The 18,640-nt window shown below is 44.2% G+C and overlaps 1 protein-coding gene across 2 annotated transcripts in view; it reads left to right on the forward strand.

The window, feature by feature from the left end:
* The window catches only part of NRP2 (neuropilin 2), a 259,454-nt gene that overhangs the window by 139,624 nt on the left and 101,190 nt on the right, over positions 1-18,640 (forward strand). For both annotated transcript variants that reach the window (XM_081208808.1, XM_081208809.1), the window contains exons 8-10: positions 4,914-5,058; positions 7,834-8,183; positions 12,252-12,396. In XM_081208808.1, the coding sequence (XP_081064934.1) occupies positions 4,914-5,058; positions 7,834-8,183; positions 12,252-12,396 (640 nt within the window). The remainder of the gene's footprint in view (positions 1-4,913; positions 5,059-7,833; positions 8,184-12,251; positions 12,397-18,640) is intronic.

Genomic DNA, 18,640 nt, shown 5'->3' on the forward strand with positions numbered 1-18,640 from the left:
AAGGATTGATAAAGATGGCGAAGCCATAAAAAGAGAAGGGTGTAAACGAGGAAGTGAGAGTTGCTAAAGTTATTGGCAGCAACCCACTGCTTCAGACAAAGCATTGCCCCCTATAACTTTCACACTGCAAAGGAGGCTTGAAAAATAAAATAAAATTGGTGTGCAGACTGAAGAAACAAGACAGAATTAGAAGTAATCACCATATGGAACAAATCAGGGGAGGAGGTGGCTGAAAGGGGGAAAAGATAAATAAATTTCAGAGACACCTAGATACGTGTTTGGAGAAGGAAGGTTTTGCGGCAGAAGTTGTGAAAGCAGCAGAAGTAGGATTAGGAGGGAAATTGAAATCAGGGCAGATGGGGTCCCTCTTGTCTTAGGTTCTTAGATGACATGCTGCAGATCAGCTTTGTGGGTTGACACAAAGCTACAGGCTTCAGCTTCAGTGGCGAAATATATCCTGGCACACAGAATCTTGGATATTGGCACACATGAAGGCCACTCACAGCAGACGCTGATGTTTCCAGGCCTCCTGCTGAAGGAAGGGTATTCTGCGACTGCTGAGCAGGCGAAGGAAGAGGAGAAAGGAGGGGTCTGCTGGGATAAAAGTAGGATATTAAAAACCCATCAACCACGCTGTGTTTCTAAACGGTACCAGCGTGATCCGTATTCTCTGGATTAGCATTTCTGTTCAACTCTAAACCTACTCCAGATCCCAATTAACAGCACAGATTTTTGCAGGCGAAGTCTTCCTTGATATACATCTCGCTCGACTTTGCTGTCCTGAAGACTGGAATCCACCATCGCACACACTTGTTGTGACTGTGACACAGTTGTTGCTGACGAAAAGGGGCCTCATGGATTTAGCAAGGCGTTTATTCAGCTCCTCCTAGGACAATCTCCATTTGCTGGCGTGCCAGAATCCCGAGAGAGATGCACTGTTGAGTTGTCTCTATAGGCTTTTAAGTATTTTAAAGTTTCAGATGTCTCCAATTATAATAGTTTTTGTGGATGGCCATTCTCGGCAGTGGTCAGAGTCGAGCATTTATATTTCATTTCACTTTTCATTTGTGTACCGCCTTTCCATATTACTATACACAAGTCTTTTTACAAGCTGAAAAAATAGAACAAAATAGACAGCAATGATCACACACCTATTAACAATCTGATCCAATACAAAAAAGTCGTAATAAAAGCCTAACTTTAAAATAAACATATCAAATAAAGACGTATTCAAAAATCTGTTACAATATAATAGTGAACAGAAAAATTAAATATCTCACAATAATATTTAAACAGCTTACACTTAACAATTGCAATGAAGAATTACTAAACTGTAATGGCAAGTTTACAAGGGATGTGGGTGGCACTGTGGGTTAAACCACAGAGCCTAGGGCCTGCCAATCGGAAGGTCGGCGGTTCGAATCCCTGCGACGGGGTGAGCTCCCGTTGCTCGGTCCCTGCTCCTGCCAACCTAGCAGTTCGAAAGCACGTCAAAGTGCAAGTAGATAAATAGGTACCGCTCCGGCGGGAAGGTAAACAGCGTTTCCATGCGCTGCTCTGGTTTTCCAGAAGCGGCTTAGTCATGCTGCCCACATGACCCGGAAGCTGTACGCCGGCTCCCTTGGCCAATAAAGTGAGATGGGTGCCGCAACCCCAGAGTCGGCCACGACTGGACCTAATGGTCAGGGGTCCCTTTACGCTTTACCTTTAATGGCAAGTCACAATGCATAAAATACCACAAAACATGCAAAAAGGTGTGAAAGGATCAAATTGAGAAACAATTGAATAAGAGGCACATCGTCAGTCCTCGCCACTGTCTTCCTTGCACATTAACAGCCATTTACTTGGTGAGATCTATAGAGGTGGGTCTCATAAATAAGTCCCAGGAACCCTTACAGAGAAGGGTGCTTTGTAAACTCCCCTTAATGTAAGGCTTTTTTGAGGCTCCTCATGGTTGTGCAGAGATAAAGTAATACCCAGGAGCAGTTTGGGACTGGGAAATAACATATAATGAAATGAAAAGGATGTTTAAAATAACATTTGTAAAAAACAACAACCCAGAAACTTTTCTTTTGGGAATTATAGGGACAGAACTATCTAAAAGGTATAGAAACTTATTCATGTATCCTACTGTAGCAGCTAGAATGTTACTTGCCCCAAAATGCAAAGAAGCAGAAGTCCCAGCAAAGGAAAAATGGATACAAAAACTTACGGAATATGTAGAAATGGCAAAACTTACCAAAAGAATAAGAAATTAAGATAAGATTTATATATATATATATATATATATAAAAGAATGGAAATAGTTTATTGAATATTTACAGATAAATTATAAACAGATTAAAACAGTAGCAGGATTATTGTAATAACCTGCAGTTGTAAAGAAGATGAATAAATGAGCAAATTAAGTTAATTTGGTTATGTAGAAGATACTAAAAATGAATTTAAGGAACTGCAGAAAGAGCGGGAAGGAAGTCAAGTTTTGAAATGTCAAAAATGTATAAACTTGAAAAGTAAAAAATAAAAATACATTAAAAAAATTTTTTTAAAAGGATAAAGGATCGTCTTGGGACTAGGAGGGTCCACTGATGGCCTTTTGCTGAAAGACCCACCAGGACTCCATCTCCATGTTGCGATCTTTCGTGGTTTGCATCCGGGCTTCTCTTCCCACGCTTGATGCTGTGGGAATGACTGCCCCATGCGTTCCTGCAGAGAGCAAGTTCACATAGAGGACACTGCAGTTGTGATACATGGACTCTGGCAAACTATTTCTGCCCCAAGATGATTAAAGTTGATTGTTACAAACCCAGGAAACATCTGCATTATCCCTTTAATGCTGGTTCCCCTGGAATATTAGGAAAATGCCGTTGGATCTTCAAAAAAAGAGCCTTTTCTTGAATCCCTGGACTCTAAAGATTAAGTGATTTAGCTTTTCAGTGCTAGTCCAATTCAATTCTGCTTAATCCAGCATCGAAGCCACAAGCAAAGTCAGTGGAGATTTGCACACCTACCGAAAACTCACAAAAGGAAAAAACTTGGATTCTCTGGTCCGAAACAGATGAGAGTTCAGCCAGGAGGACCCTTCAGATTCTCGCACGCAGGGAGTGTGTCCCAGGATGGTCGTAGCAGTTTTCTTTTTAGAACATCTCTTTTGCCTTTTTTCTCCCCACGTAGAAGATGAAGCCCCCAAAGAAAATTTGCTGACACTTACACAGGCTATTAAAATAGCAGAAGGGGTGGTGGTGGTGGAATGGTCCATATGGTAATTATCGATTAAGACCATCTGGTAAGACAGCCGTTTGTTTGAATAATCCTGCAACATGCCTTGTACCAAATAAAGGTCTTTTTTTAAAAAAAAAAGTTTTTATTTTATTTCTGGTGTTTGTACGTGTGCACGTGTGCATTGAAGGGAAATGACTGACATGATTTTATTCGGAGAGGTTGCTGCTTCCATGGAGGAAACGAATGCGTTCCAATGGCAGCATCCATTAATGGGCTGGTTTTGAATCGGCAATGCTTACAAAAGAGAATTATTATGATTATTACGCCCACTTTGTAAATATTGAAGCTGAAGAACGAGTGGGTAAAGTCAGTAGTTCAACTGATAACGCTAATTGTTGCTTGTATGCTCTATTTCAGGCAAGTGGGCTGTAGATTTGAGGAGTGTTTTGAACATCTTGCACTCCTGGGAATTGCGCCAAAGTGTTTCAGGCTTGTCCATCTGAAATCAGAAGCTCTTTTTTATTTAATTGGTTTGTCTGGGTTTGCATTTAAGCTGTTGTCATAACAGAATAGGATAGAACTGAGGTACCAACTGACATGAACAAAATAATCTTGGGCTATTCTTTTTTCCTTTAAAAGTTAGAAGATAGGCTTAGGTGAAGATATTCATGCCATGGAGTTAAACATGTTGTTGTTGTTGTTGTTGTTGTTTAGTCATTTAGACGTGTCCGATTCTTCGTGACCTCATGGACCAGAGCATGCCGGGCACTCCTGTCTTCCACTGCCTCCCGCAGTTTGGTCAAACTCATGTTTGTAGCTTCGAGAACACTGTCCAACCATCTCGTCCTCTGTCGTCCCCTTCTCCTTGTGCCCTCCATCTTTCCCAACATCAGGGTCTTTTCCAGGGAGTCTTCACTTCTGATGTGGCCAAAGTATTGGACTCTCAGCTTCAGGATCTGTCCTTCCAGTGAGCACTCAGGGCTGATTTCCTTAAGAATGGATAAGTCTGATCCTCCTGCTGTCCATGGGACTCTCAAGAGTCTCCTCCAGCACCATAATTCAAAAGCATCAATTCTTCGGCGATCAGCCTTCTTTATGGTCCAGCTCTCACTTCCATACATCACTCCTGGGAAAACCATAGCTTTAACTATACGGGCCTTTGCTGGCAAGGTGATGTCTCTGCTTTTTAAGATGCCTTCTAGGTTTGTCATTGCTTTTCTCCCAAGAAGCAGGCGTCTTTTAATTTCGTGGCTGCTGTCACCATCTGCAAGGATCATGGAGCCCAAGAAAGTAAAATCTCTCACTGCCTCCATTTCTTCCCCTTCTATTTGCCAGGAGGTGATGGGACCAGTGGCCATGATCTTCGTTTTTTTGATGTTGAGCTTCAAACCATATTTTGCGCTCTCCTCTTTCACCCTCATTAAAAGGTTCTTTAATTCAAGACAACAGGAGTTAAACATAACCATTGGCAAACAACAAATGTGCAGGTTAGGTTGTTGTTAGAGGCAAAGAAATTGAGTCGAATTGAAACTTTTGACAACCTTCGCCCTAGCCAGTTATCCTCGCTGACATTTTGTGCAACCATTCAGGCAGTCATCTTCATTTCTCATTTTTTCCCTTTCACATTCCAGGCTTTCTTGTTCTGACGAATAGGAAAGGATAACACTATATTTGCACTCTCTCCTTTCCAGGTATTCCAGGCTAACACCGATGCCTCGGAAGTGGTTCTGAACAAGATCCATGCTCCAGTGCTGACTCGGTTTGTCAGGATTCGGCCCCAGGTTTGGCACAGCGGAATTGCACTTCGTTTGGAACTGTATGGCTGTCGGATCACAGGTTTGCGTTTTTTAGTTGTCCTTTCCTGATTACAGGGATGGAGGAAAATCTCACTTGGCCTGCATTTTTAGTTGTTCTGACTTAAGTCACACCTCCCAAGACTATACTGTGTGGATCAAAACATCATTATTCTTTAGATTTTGCACTTCTTCAAATTCTGTGATATAGTTTTTGGCTCAAGATCCATAAACAAATGCATGCTTTGGGATAAAATTCCTTTAAATATGCATACCCTGAGATAAAATTAGTCTGGTTTGCGTATTGTAATACAATAAAAAAATAATTACCCAAAAATTGCATTTTAAAACACAGTTGTTTGCATGGATTAGAACAACAACAACAGAACTGGGATGGAATGAAATTGTTAATAAGCATGTGCACAATTGACACAGACCAGAAATAGACTGATCTGGGGAACAAGACTGCTGCGTGTGACAGAAGAGAGATCACCAGTTGTGGACTACCTAAATGTAGAATTTGACCACCTGCAACCACTGTCACAACAGCTTCCTGTGCAGAGACACCTGGAATGCTGTGGGAGTAATTCAACTAGCTCAGGGGTGGCCAACTGCCAAGATACGGCGATCTGCTCACAGAGTTAAAAACTGGCAGTGATCTACCCCCTTTGGAGGGGGTCAGGTCTAAGTTGTTGAGCTTTTTTGCCCTGTTTTGGGGGGGTCAGGTCAAGGTTGTACAGCTTTCTTTAGGAAGGAGGAAGGCCCGTTTTTGGGGGGGCTGCAGGACAAGAATATTGAGCTTTTTTTAGAGGAGCAAAAGTTGTTCACCTTCTGTGGGGGTAGCCAGTGATCTACAACTGACATCCAGTGATCTACCTGTTGGACGTGCCTCAGCTATCTTATTCTGTAGAATTAAAGACTTGGGAGCTAACCAAGCAACAACTAGCCTGAGGCCATAGTTCACAAACTATATGTAGTCCACAAAGATCTTTCTTCTGGAGGGAAGCTCCCCCCACTCCCAGAAGGGAAGATGGTGGACAATCCTGACTATGGGGTCTTTGCTTAATGGAATTTGCCCTCGCTCTCCCTGTGCACCCTGAAATCTGTTCTGGGGAGTCCGTCGACCCTCTGGAGCAGGTGGGGAGAGGGAGACACAAGGAGGGGAAGTTGTGCAAGCAGCCGCTCTTGTGCTAATAGGATAATTTCGTTGGGTATGAGCCGGAAAGTGCCTGGTTCAGAACAAGCCTCAAAACAGAAGTGACGCTTGTTGCTTTGTTTGCCCCTTGCATAGTTGTTCTGTTATTTTTTGAACAGGCAGCAGTGAGGGTAATGGGGTGACGAGAGGCTTGGTTTGGTATCATGCCAGGGAAATGGGAGGCTTAAAGCACTTGGCCTCCACCACATTCCTGACCACCACAACGGCAGTTCATGGTGTTGCCAGTCCTTCGCTAAAGCAGGATTCTCCACATCTGAACAGCCCAGACTTATTCTCCCCTGCTACCCAGATTATGCGATGTCACTTATGGAAGTCCACCTTCTTCAGTCAGCAGCTGGGATGGCTCTGCTAATGGACCCTGCAAATCTAAAATATATAGATCTCTCCCATATATAAAAACATCAAGGTGGTTCACAGCAAAATGTGCAACGACAGCCAAAAAATGAAATACCATTAAAACGGTGCAAAATATAAAAGTTCGCGTGTTCTAAAACAGGGCAGTGCTGGACGGTGAAATGGAAGAGAAACATGTCTGCCACAAGATCTCCTGAAGGAGTGAAAGAGAGTATTCTAAATGCTTTTGTGGGTGTTCAATTTCTCAGTGCTTGATGCCTCTTAGTTTAAACTGGAACGTTTAAACTGTGGCCATTAAGAAGAGGGGATTATGGAAGTTATTTAGATAACTTTTTGTTCTATTGAGCCATGTGGTTGGTTGTCCAGGCGGCACCTCTTGAGGGAGGGAGACTTGTAACGAAAGAGGGACAAGTCACAGGGAAAGGACCCAGCTTCCCATTCTGTCTGTTGGTGATCTGTGATGATGCCTTGTCCAGCTTAAAATTTAATTCACTATTTGATGGTGATGGGACTCCTAAACGTTCTGACATGCGAAGCTTGCCCAAGCATCTCTCCTTAGCTCAATGCACACGTTACCTTCATGTATGGAAACTTCTGGGCCATCAACCATAACTCAGATTGTAGAAATAAATAAATAAATAAAAATCCTTCCTGTAGCACCTTAAAGACCAACTAAGTTAGTTCTTGGTATAAGCTTTCGTGTGCATGCACACTTCTTCAGATACCGCGTCTCAGATTGTAGACGCGGTGGAGTGTTTTCTGGACTGCTTCTTCCCCCCATTAGGAGTTGTGGTTCCAGTGATATTTTATTGCCACGTAAAAAAAAAAAAAGCATTATGAGCCAGGCCGTCAGCCGAACTGTTTAATATTACTGTCTCCAGTTGCAGTTTATCTCTTGTTCGAATGGCCTTAACTGATATTTATTTTTTTAAGAGGACTGGAGCAGCAGCCAGGATGCTGTTAGTGGACTTTGGGAGGTTGGGGGCTGGGAAGGCAAGGCCGGCTAGCAAGCGAGAGCAATTTGGATGAAGATTGTAATAGCAGGGGTGTCCTGAGGAGCTGTTGAAGGGCTCCTGCGGGCTGTGATGGCTGTTATAAAGCAAAGTGTAGCAGGCTTAAGTGTTTTGACATTTCGGTACCTAGCAGTTAGTCGCGGTGGGATGTTTCTCCTCCTGTGCTTATATCACAGACTTGCTTTTTTGCATGTGTTGCTTCATTCTGCCCCCTTTCCTGTTTCTTTGGACACAGATTCACCCTGTTCCAACATGCTGGGGATGCTCTCTGGGCTCATCCCGGATTCCCAGATCTCAGCCTCCTCTACCAGAGAATATCACTGGGTCCCCAGTGCAGCACGCCTGGTCAGCAGCCGCTCAGGATGGTTCCCTCGCATCCCTCAAGCGCAGCCCGGGGAGGAGTGGCTGCAGGTCGACCTGGGAGTCCCCAAGAATGTGAAAGGCGTGATTATCCAAGGGGCCCGAGGTGGAGACAGCATCAACTTGGCAGAGGCTCGAGCCTTCGTGAAGAAGTTCAAAGTCAGCTACAGCATGAACGGGAAGGACTGGGAGTTTATACAGGACTCCAAAACGATGCAGCCTAAGGTAGGACCTTTCAGTGGAAATGCCGCAAGGGGTACAAAACGGTTGCATGCCCGTTTCTTAGCTGTTTCGTGCCCTCCTTGTTTTCGTTTCTTGTGGTGTATTGGTTAAGAGCGGTAGTCTCGTAATCTGGTGAATCGGGTTCGCTTCCCCGCTCCTCCACATGCAACTGCTGGGTGACCTTGGGCCAGTCACACTTCTCTGAAGTCTCTCAGCCCCACTCACCTCACAGAGTGTTTGTTGTGGGGGAGGAAGGGAAAGGAGCTTGTTAGCCGCTTTGAGACTCCTTCGGGTAGTGATAAAGAGGGATATCAAATCCAAACTCTTCTTCTTCTTCAACCGTTGGTTGGACACATCCTAGTGAGAGGATTATTATTATTATTGTTGTTATTATTATTATTTATACCCTGCCCACTGACTGGCCCTCTCCAGCCACCCTGGGCAGCTCCCAACAGAATACTACTACTACTACTACTACTACTAATAATAATAATAATAATAATAATAATAATAATAATAATAAAGCGGTAAAACATCAAACATTTAAAAACTTCCCTAAACAGGGCTGCCTTCAGATGTCTTCTAAAAGTCAGATAGTTGTTTATTTCCTTGACATCTGATGGGAGGGAGTTCCACAGGGCGGGCGCCACTACCAAGAAGGCCCTCTGCCTAGTTCCCTGTAGCTTCACTTCTCACAGTGAGGGAACTGCCAGAAGGCCCTCGGATCTGGACCTCAGTGAACGATGGGGATGGAGACGCTCCTTCAGGTGTTCTGGGCCGAGGCCAGTAAAGGTCAGCACCAACACTTTGAATTGTGCTTGGAAACGTACTGGGAGCCAATGTAGGTCTTTCAGGACCGGTGGTATATGGTCTTGGCGGCCACTCCCGGCCACCAGTCTAGCTGCCACATTCTGGATTAGTTGTAGTTTCCGGGTCACCTTCAAAGGTAGCCCCACATAGAGTGCATTGCAGTGGTCCAAGCGGGAGATAACCAGAGCATGCACCACTGGCGAGACAGTCCGTGCTTTAGGAGGGAAGGCAAGGATCCCTTGTCTTCGCTGTGAGTGCTTCATGGTGCCACCATGCAATGGAAAGAAATTTCCACACTTCTTGGAAAGGATTTTTGGTTGAATCTTGTTCTTTGTACAGCCCAGATGCAGGTTCATGGTGCAGGTGGTGGTGAGAATGAGGAGGCAAAGAAGACCTTAGGCTGCAAGCAAGGGATATAATATTTTCTTTTTCCTTACAGGGAAATGGAAAGATTAAAGTGTAAAATGTGTCAAAATGGCACTTACTGATTGAAGATGTATGCAGAGTATGTTCAGTAAGCTAGGACAGTCCAGTAATTTTACCCATACTTGTAAATCATCCAGATTTACTGTTTCCTCTTTATTATGGGGAACCTTCGAAATCTGAAGTATTCTTGCATCCCTTGGCTTCATCTGTTTTCCGTGATGATGTTGAGGTAAAGGGAGAAAAGTTACTTCCTTAAAACAAGATTTCTGGTAGCAGATGTGGAGCCTGCAAAGAAACAGGACTGTTAGGTAAGCGCAGAAGGACAAATATTTCTTGGTGAGCAGCCATGTCTTCACGCAAATTAAGACACTTGACCGTGTTATCATGCTGTGCTCTTTCTTAGGTAGCTCCTTGTCCAATGGGGAAGTGTTTTAGGCACCGCATGTGAGGGAATGCTTGAGGATATTGAAGAGGTTCTGCTTAATTTCCACCCCTTACCCCCCCCCCAGTCCCCTGGAGCAATGTTCTTATCTGTAGAGGATTTGAAATATCTGAACTTTTGCACCGTTGTAATAACCTTAATCCGGAGGACCCGGAGATCTGATTCCTACAGAAACTCAAAGCTGTGTTGCTGATGGCTTCTTTCTTGACTTAGTACATATGGCTTCAAAGGGAGGCGGAGTGCTCTGGAAGTGTGGTGGGAAAGGCCCATTAAAAACAGAGAGTCAAAAGCCAATCGTATTTACACAAGATGTCAGTAGAGCTATACCAGATTTGAGTCAGTGTATCTGGGATCAGGATCTGGCTAGGAGGACGCATGTTTCATGCCAAAGCATGCTGTGTGGTTTTGTCAGATGGACTGCATAGTTGGCAATGGCGTATGTTTCTCTTGTATAAAACTAAGTTGGCCACAACCTCTGGTAGGGTTGGGGTGAGAGGGAGGAAGGAGGAGGAGGAGAGACACTGCTTAATCCTTATTCAAAGTTACACCGATGAGTTTGACAGTCTAGGCTGTCTCTCAAATGCATGCCTTCCAGATCAAAGTTGTTTTAATATAACCTTTTGGGGTCTTTCACTTTGGGCACAACACTGGGGGGTTCTCTCCTTTTTTCTTTTGTACAGCCATTAACCACAAATATCATAAAATTCAAAGTGTTGGTGCTGACCTTTAAAGCCCTAAACGGCCTCGGTCCAGTATATCTGAAGGAGCGTCTCCACCCCCATCGTTCTACCCAGACACTGAGGTCCAGCACCGAGAGCCTTCTGGCGGTTCCCTCACTCCGAGAATTGAGGTTACAGGGAACCAGGCAGAGGGCCTTCTCGGTAGTGGCGCCCTCCCTGTGGAATGCCCTCCCACCAGATGTCAAAGAGAACAACAACAACCAGACTTTTAGAAGACATCTGAAGGCAGCCCTGTTTAGGGAAGCTTTTAATGTTTGATGTATTACAGTATTTTAATATATATATATATATATATTTGGAAGCCGCCCAGAGTGTCTGGGGAATCCCAGCCAGATTGGCGGGGTATAAATAATAAATTATTATTATTATTATTATTATTATTATTATTATTATTATTATTATTATTATTATCATTATTATTATAAAATGGTGCTGTGTCTGTTGTGTTTTACACGTGACTCTCTTCTCACAGCTAAGTCACTGGGGTCTGTTTCGTTTCTTACATGGCTCCTTGCGCACCTTGAACAGAATCAAGAGTCAAAAAGTGTGCCCAACTCAGTTTGTGCTCCCTTTTCAGCGTGGTTCTGAAAATCATAGAATCATAGAATAGAATCATAGAGTTGGAAGAGACCACAAGGGCCATCAAGTCCAACCCCCTGCCAAGCAGGAAACACCACCAGAGCACTCCTGGCCTATGGTTGTCAAGCCTCTGCTTAAAGACCTCCAAAGAAGGAGACTCCACCACACTCCTTGGCAGCAAATTCCGCTGTCGAACAGCTCTTACCGTCAGGAAGTTCTTCCTAATGTTTAGGTGGAATCTTCTTTCTTGTAGTTTGGATGAAAGAAGATTCCAAGCTGTAGGCCATTTCTCCACTGAGCATACCTTACTGAACTGTAATCAGATTAACATAGCCTGCATAGCAGCTTCACAGGTTGATACAGTTCAAGGAAATGTTTGTCGTTCACCTTGTCCCCTGCAACAGCCGGGTTCAGCTTTAAAAATCCCCGGCAAGGAGTTGGTACAGCTTCCCTAGACTGCTTGGCTCCATTGTTCATCCCTTTACCTACACAATTAGGAAATGTTCTTGATCATTCTAGACAACCTTGTAGAGCTTGCAGCCTCTGCTTTTTGACCTCAGAGGCAATAGTAAATAACTGTACTGTTTCTTCTTTGTGGTCATGATTTAGATGCTTAAAAAAAAAAAACTGCTCTCATGTCATCTCCTGTCCTCAGATCAACCTGACAATGCTCCAAGCCTGGATATGTAAATAACGCAAACTCCAGGTCTGTTTGTTTTTGGTCTAAAAATGCCTATGTTTGATGGAGAGCTTTTGTACAAAGTTAAAGCTAACAGAGAAGGGGTTTTGTTGTTTTTTTAAATAAAGCAAATAGAGTTGGGACTGTTAACTGGTTGTTGTTTTTAAAGCATTCTCACATTTTCTCTTCCCAGTGATTGTTTTGTAACCGCATGCGTTCTGCAGGTTGTCCTGATTTATTACAGCAGACATCGCTGTTGCTCAATAAAACGTAAAAGTTCAAATGAGCGGCCGCTGTCCCAGAATGCAGCGGCTCCTTTCAGTGCACCGGCGATTTGTTTTGTGTGGCTAGCGGCCAAGGAGGTTCTTTCTTAACCTTTTGTTTCTCTCTCCAAGATCTTTGAAGGAAACATGCACTATGATACTCCAGAGGTTCGAAGGTTTGATCCTGTTCCTGCACAGTACATCAGGGTTCACCCAGAAAGGTGGTCTCCCGCAGGGATCGGGATGCGATTGGAGGTGCTGGGGTGTGATTGGACCGGTAAGGATCCTTTGAATATACCTATATAATTAACTGACTGCTGCAGCTGTTTTGATCATAAGAACGTATGACTCTGTGATCCACCTCCTCCCAGAATCCACCACCAGCACAAGCTTTATTGATGATGAGAGACAAATCCATGCAGAAGAAAAGGATTCCTTAGGGAAGGAAGCATAGGGGAAACAATTCCCATGCTGTAAGGCAGGCACCCCCAAACTCGGCCCTCCAGATGTTTTGGGACTACAATTCCCATCTTCACTAGCTAACAGGACCAGTGGATGATGGGAACTGTAGTCCCAAAACATCTGGAGGGCCGAGTTTGGGGATGCCTGCTGTAAGGGCTGTGGGGGTCATGTCAAGGATGCTCACCCAAACGAGCACTCCTTTGTGAATGATCTCTGCTCAATTCATAATTAGTAGAGCTACTTGCCACACTGTTTTCTGAAGACACGCTAGCCCTTCGTGTCCGTATGGAGAGATGAGCAGAGCTTCACACACACACCAGTCCCGCTCCCAATGTCCCGGTCAGCTGTAGCCTCAGGCCTGGCGCATTCTGTGCTGGAGGTCTGAATGGGAATTCTTTGGACGTTTGACTAGATGATCCATCCTGCTGCTGGGAGCTGCGATTGTGGGGGCGTTTCTGATTACGAGGAGAATTTAGCCAAATGCACAAATTCATCCCCCATCAGACCTTCCTGGTCGATACAGGAAGAGATGGCGCTGGCAGTGATAGGATGTTGGTGTTGGGGTGCTGCTCTCCATGCCTTCTTTGAATACGTGGAAGAATAATACCCAAGCAGAGTGGGTATTGTTAACCTCCACTGCTACTCTATGCTCCTCACCATCATGATTTTTGTGGGTTAATTTTTTTGGGGGAGGGGGGAGGCAGGAAGATAGGTCAGGATCTACAGTGTGTCCTTTCCCCGACCAGAGTTGCCAGCCAGCTAGCCCTGCCTTGCAGGATAACCCAATCCTTATTCCATTTCCGTTTTTATTTTTGAGCTGATACTCAACTTTCCATGGCTGCTGGCCATGTGGTCCAGACCATGTTGGCAAGCTAGATGGTTTTGGTTTCGCCACTTTAGACTTTGAATGCTTTTGCATTTCCTTGAAAGTGCCGATTCCTCCTTCCTGTTTCCCTGTGGCCCAACATGGACTCCATTTCTGTTGACAGTTACCACCTGAGTTCACTGTTAGGGGCAGATAGCCTGTGAGCTACAGTGCAGGGCCTTCGCACCTGAAAGTTCTTGAGGTTCAGTTATTTTTCCATCCATTAGAGTCTTTAAAAATAAAAGAACTGCTCATCTTTACCTTTTGATATGTGCAGTTATAACCCATGAGAGCTGTCAGCTGAATTTAGCTCTCTAGCTTCCACCGCTTATCTGAAATGACCAAAAATAAGCACAATATACCAACAACAACAAAATCTCTTTTTTTGTTGCTGAAGGTTAGGACTGGCAAGTTGTTATTTCTCCTTTATTTTGTTAAGATGCGTCGTAACGTTCAATCTGCTTTCCAGATGTCACTGGTAAAAGAGGCTTGATTTCCATTTAGAAACCACATCTGTAAAAAGCTTTTTTGCATGGGCTTCTTCTGCAAGAAGCTCAAAGGGAAGAGTCCATTCCTAGCCTTTCACTCAGTTGCTATTACCCTTTCAATAATTAAGCTGTACAAGATAACATACTGCAAGCATTCATCAAATTATAACACGCACACACAAAAATAACGGGAGACTTAAAAGCTTTAAACACAAATTGATAAGCTGCCTGGAGAGGGATTTCAGAAGGTTAACCCCCTCTTTGTACATCTCACAATCACGTTACTGGGACAAGTCTCCTTGACCGTTTTTATCTATTCTACAGGAAATGCCTGCACCACAACCCTAAAAGGGCTTAACATCACAGCATGCCCCTTCTTGCTCAGGAATTTTTGTGGGCATCTCCCACGCTGCCCTGATAGAGAGAAGTGTGGTCCTACCTAGAAACCTACAAACACATTGCCAACACTTTATGAATGGGGGAGGGTGGTTTGGGGCAGTTGCCTCACAAGCTTCAAAATATGTAAATAAAGCCTTAAGATATAACGAGGACAGGCAGAGTTCCTGGCAGGGCTTGTCATGAGACCGTGAAGGTTAGGCAGAATAAAAAAAAGAAGAGGAATAAAGGTTGCTTGTTTTAAGATTATTGGATGGAGGACTCTGGTGGAGCAAAGACTTGGGGTGAGGGTGGGGGGAAATGCTGCTGTTCAGCTCCCCCCTGCGCTGGCAAATGATGCTGGCATATGATGATTGTTGTTGTTGTTTAGTCATTTAGTCGTGTCCGACTCTTTGTGACCCCATGGACCAGAGCACGCCAGGCACTCCTGTCTTCCACTGCCTCCCACAGTTTGGTCAAACTCATGCTGGTAGCTTCGAGAACACCATCCAACCATCTCGTCCTCTGTTGTCCCCTTCTCCTTGTGCCCTCAGTCTTGCCCAACATCAGGGTCTTTTCCAGGGAGTCTTCTCTTCTCATGAGGTGGCCAAAGTATTGGAGCCTCAGCTTCACGATCTGTCCTTCCAGTGAGCACTCAGGGCTGATTTCCTTCAGAATGGATAGGTTTGATCTTCTTGCAGTCCATGGGACTCTCAAGAGTCTCCTCCAGCACCATAATTCAAAACCATAGCTTTTACTATACAGACCTTGTTGGCAAATGAAAAAGCCTCCTATTTCAGCTTTGTTCTCACTGGAGTGGTACCCCAGTGTCTGGACTGTACCACTTTGGGCATCAGATTTGGGACCAAGTGGTCCTCTGTTTAACCTCTGTCTCACCCCCAAACATGGAAAACTAGATGTACTAGCAATACGGGTTTTATGTGGAGCAATTCAGTCAAGTGAGCAACAACCTGAAGCGGTACAGCCAAGCCACAGGTTTACCAACACCATTAGTACTATGCCCTTGTACAGAGAAGTGGTCATCTCCCTTCTGGTTTAATGAAGCTGCGCCCCAAGTGGAGTCACCAAGTGGAGACCTCATGCTTTGCCTTTCGGTCACCCATACCTACCCCTCACATTATGAGGCCTGTTAACCAACTTAACCAACCCCTGCAAAAATTGATTGTGAATTCCAAATATCAGCACTTTAATATCTACTACTACAGTATATGTGCAGCACAGTGCTAGGTGTTGAGCAGGAACCCCCAAACTCGGCCCTCCAGCTGTTTTTGGACTACAATGCCCATCATCCCTAGCTAACAGGACCAGATGTCATGGATGATGGGCGTTGTAGTCCCAAAACAGCTGGAGGGCCAAGTTTGGAGGTGCCTGGTGTTGAGGAACATGGCAATACTCAGGCCTCATTTTGCTGCCAAAGACAAGTAGTACTAATTGATTCAGTTACGCAATAAATGACCACTTCAAATATGTGAACTTGCACAGGCATTTGTTCCTGAGGACAAGAAGTAATAGCTGAAGTAGCTCCAGTAGAGAACCCCCAGTCCAGGACCTAATTCACTGGCTGGTACTGGGGGGTGGAATTGAAGCAGTAGGTCAACAGCTGGCTTGTCTCAAGGACCTGCCAACATTTTCCCCCCTCTGAAGATTGACGAACACGAGCTCGTGACTGGTATTCCCTCCTTTGAACTTCCAAACATCTGGTTCCCATTGCTGCAGAACTTTGTAACAGGATCCACAGATGCCTTTTGCAAGCACACACACTGCACGGCAGGAGAGAGGCCACCTTTCCCTCACTTTTCATTCCTAGAGCATGTTGCCTGTCCTGCTGCTGGAGCAATTTTGCTTTATTCTGCCATGAAACCTGTACAGCTCTATTGACCATGCAATACACTGGAGCGACTCTAAAATTACAGCGGCAGAGGATGCCAGCACAGTGTGTGGCTTTTCCTGTTCAAAGATCTCTCACACAGTTGTGTTCCTACTGTAAATCAGTGCACAAGAGGAAACGGTTTACTGTATCTGACTCAGCTTTGGACTTTTTGCTTTCCCTGGGAGTTTTCAGTACTCAAATGCTTCAATTCCTTGCATGTAACCTGTTCTCAGGTGCCTTTGGAGTTTGATGGCACTGTAAGAGATTTGACCTTGTAATTTTGGCAAGTTTGTAGTTGCACAGTATTCTGCCCAAAGCCAGAGGAGAGGGTTGAAGGTTATTTGGAAGGTTATTTAGCGGCGAAGGTCTAGAATCTCCAAGCTAAAGGAAAGGTGTTTAAAGCAATTTTCTTCAGCTTTCAATTTTATTTAATGATAACCTGAAATTAGTAGTGAAATGTTTGCCAGCTTCTTTCATGCAGACTCCCATGAAAAGTGTTTTATCTGCTGCCGGATTTTGATTCTTAAGAATCTCTGCTTCCATTTTTTAAAAAACAAGCAATCCCAGATTTCTTCTATTTCATGGTGGTGGGTATATATGTGAAAATGTGCAGGCAATATCTGATAATGGCTTCAATGTTCAAGGAACAAAACGTCAGTGTATTGTTTATCTCCCCCTGGTTTCCAGTCATAGGACGTATTCACGCAATCTTTTGCGTATGCTTGGGCAAAGTAGACCTGACACTCATCTCATGTGCTGAGCCGTTGGACATGCCATGAAGCAATGAGATGGGTGCTTTACTAACACTTGTCTGCAGTGCACTCTCTCACTTGACCCACATGGCTCATGTGTATTCTCCTCTCCTTAAAGTCCACCTGCCTCTGACTTAGCCCATACGTCTCTCTCCCTTTCATCAGTCCCAAAACCAATGCAAAAACTCAGTTAATTGAGCACACGATAAAAGCCTTGAACGCATTTATGCAAAGCAATGAAACTCTTACCAGGCACATTGATTTTCATAGTCTATTTCTTTCACAGAATTCGTGTTTCCTTAGTTCAGAATTCCTGTTTCCATATCACAACATCTTTGATGTTTGTTTTGGCATTGCATTTGAACGGTCTTGTATCACACCAACTTCCTCTAAGCTTGGGAGCATAATGAGATTCTTCAAAATGCTCTTCCAGCCTAATTCTCTCCTTAAGTGAAGCAGTAAGTGCCTGTAATATAAGTTACTGTTCATTCATTTGTGGCTTAAATTGCCCATGACACCTGCCATTAGGTAGTTTAATGGGGTCTTTTTTTAAAAGTTGCAGTGGGATAAAGTTCACAATTGAAGTGTGAAGCCAGATGCGTTTCGGCAAAGAGTCACAGCACACTAGGAATTCTTTTGCTCCCTTCTGTAGCTGCATCATCCATGGTGTTGAGTGACTTGTTCCTTTACATTGCCATGTTCAGGCTGTTTATGTGGGTGCCGGTCTTTTCCATGTCTCGTTTCTGTAAAGAAGGGAAAAGAATGTGTTGCCTTGTGATCTCAATTTTCACGAAGCTGTAGCAAACCTCCTTGCTTTATAAAACCCAAACCAAAATCAGTAGGAACCTAAGTACAAAGGAGATTGTTGTCCACTGGAGTCCAAACATGAAAGAATTCTTTATTTCCTCTACATCCATAAATCAAGCTTTACAAGGGACTTGAGCCATGTTGACATCTGTGGCATGTGAGAAACTTTTCTTCCCTCACCTTATTATCCTGCACATAAGGAAGCTTTTCTGTTAAGTTTCATGACTCGAGTGCTGTGAGTCTGAATCCGTTATTCTGACGGTTAAAATTTAGTTCTGGTCTATTTCCACGGTGTGCTTCCTGTGCTTGGGATCAACATCACTCCTTTTGTTGATATCCTTGCAGAATCCTGGCATTGACTTCTTTGTTCTGTCTGCATAGAATCATGGCCACCTCAGTTCTTGGCAACTGGTCCTCTAAATATCTACCATATTTTTCGCTCTATAAGACACACCAGACCACAAGACGCACCTAGTTTTTGGAGGAGGAAAACAAGAAAAAATATATTCTGAACCTCAGAAGTCAGAACAGCAAGATGGATTGCTGCGCAGTGAAAGCAGCAATCGCTCTTGCTGTTCTGGCTTCTGGGATAGCTGCGCAGCCTGCATTTGCTCCATAAGATGCACACACATTTCCCCTTACTTTTTAGGAGGGAAAAAGTGGGTCTTATAGAGCAAAAAATACGGTACCTCTTTCTCTTCCCATTGCTTCATACCTCACATGAGTGCAACAGTTCTTGCCAATATACTGTCTCAGGATGCTTGAGATGCAGAGTGCCATAAGGAAATACGGTTTCAAGGATTGGGGTGTTGACAGAAGCAGAGAACAGCTGGTGCTTAGGCCCATAGCAACTGACTAGTCTTGGGCTTTACCTCCAGGAC

The sequence above is a fragment of the Podarcis bocagei genome (genome assembly GCF_964188305.1).
Source record: "Podarcis bocagei genome assembly, chromosome: 1".
Taxonomy (NCBI): Eukaryota; Metazoa; Chordata; class Lepidosauria; order Squamata; family Lacertidae; genus Podarcis; species Podarcis bocagei.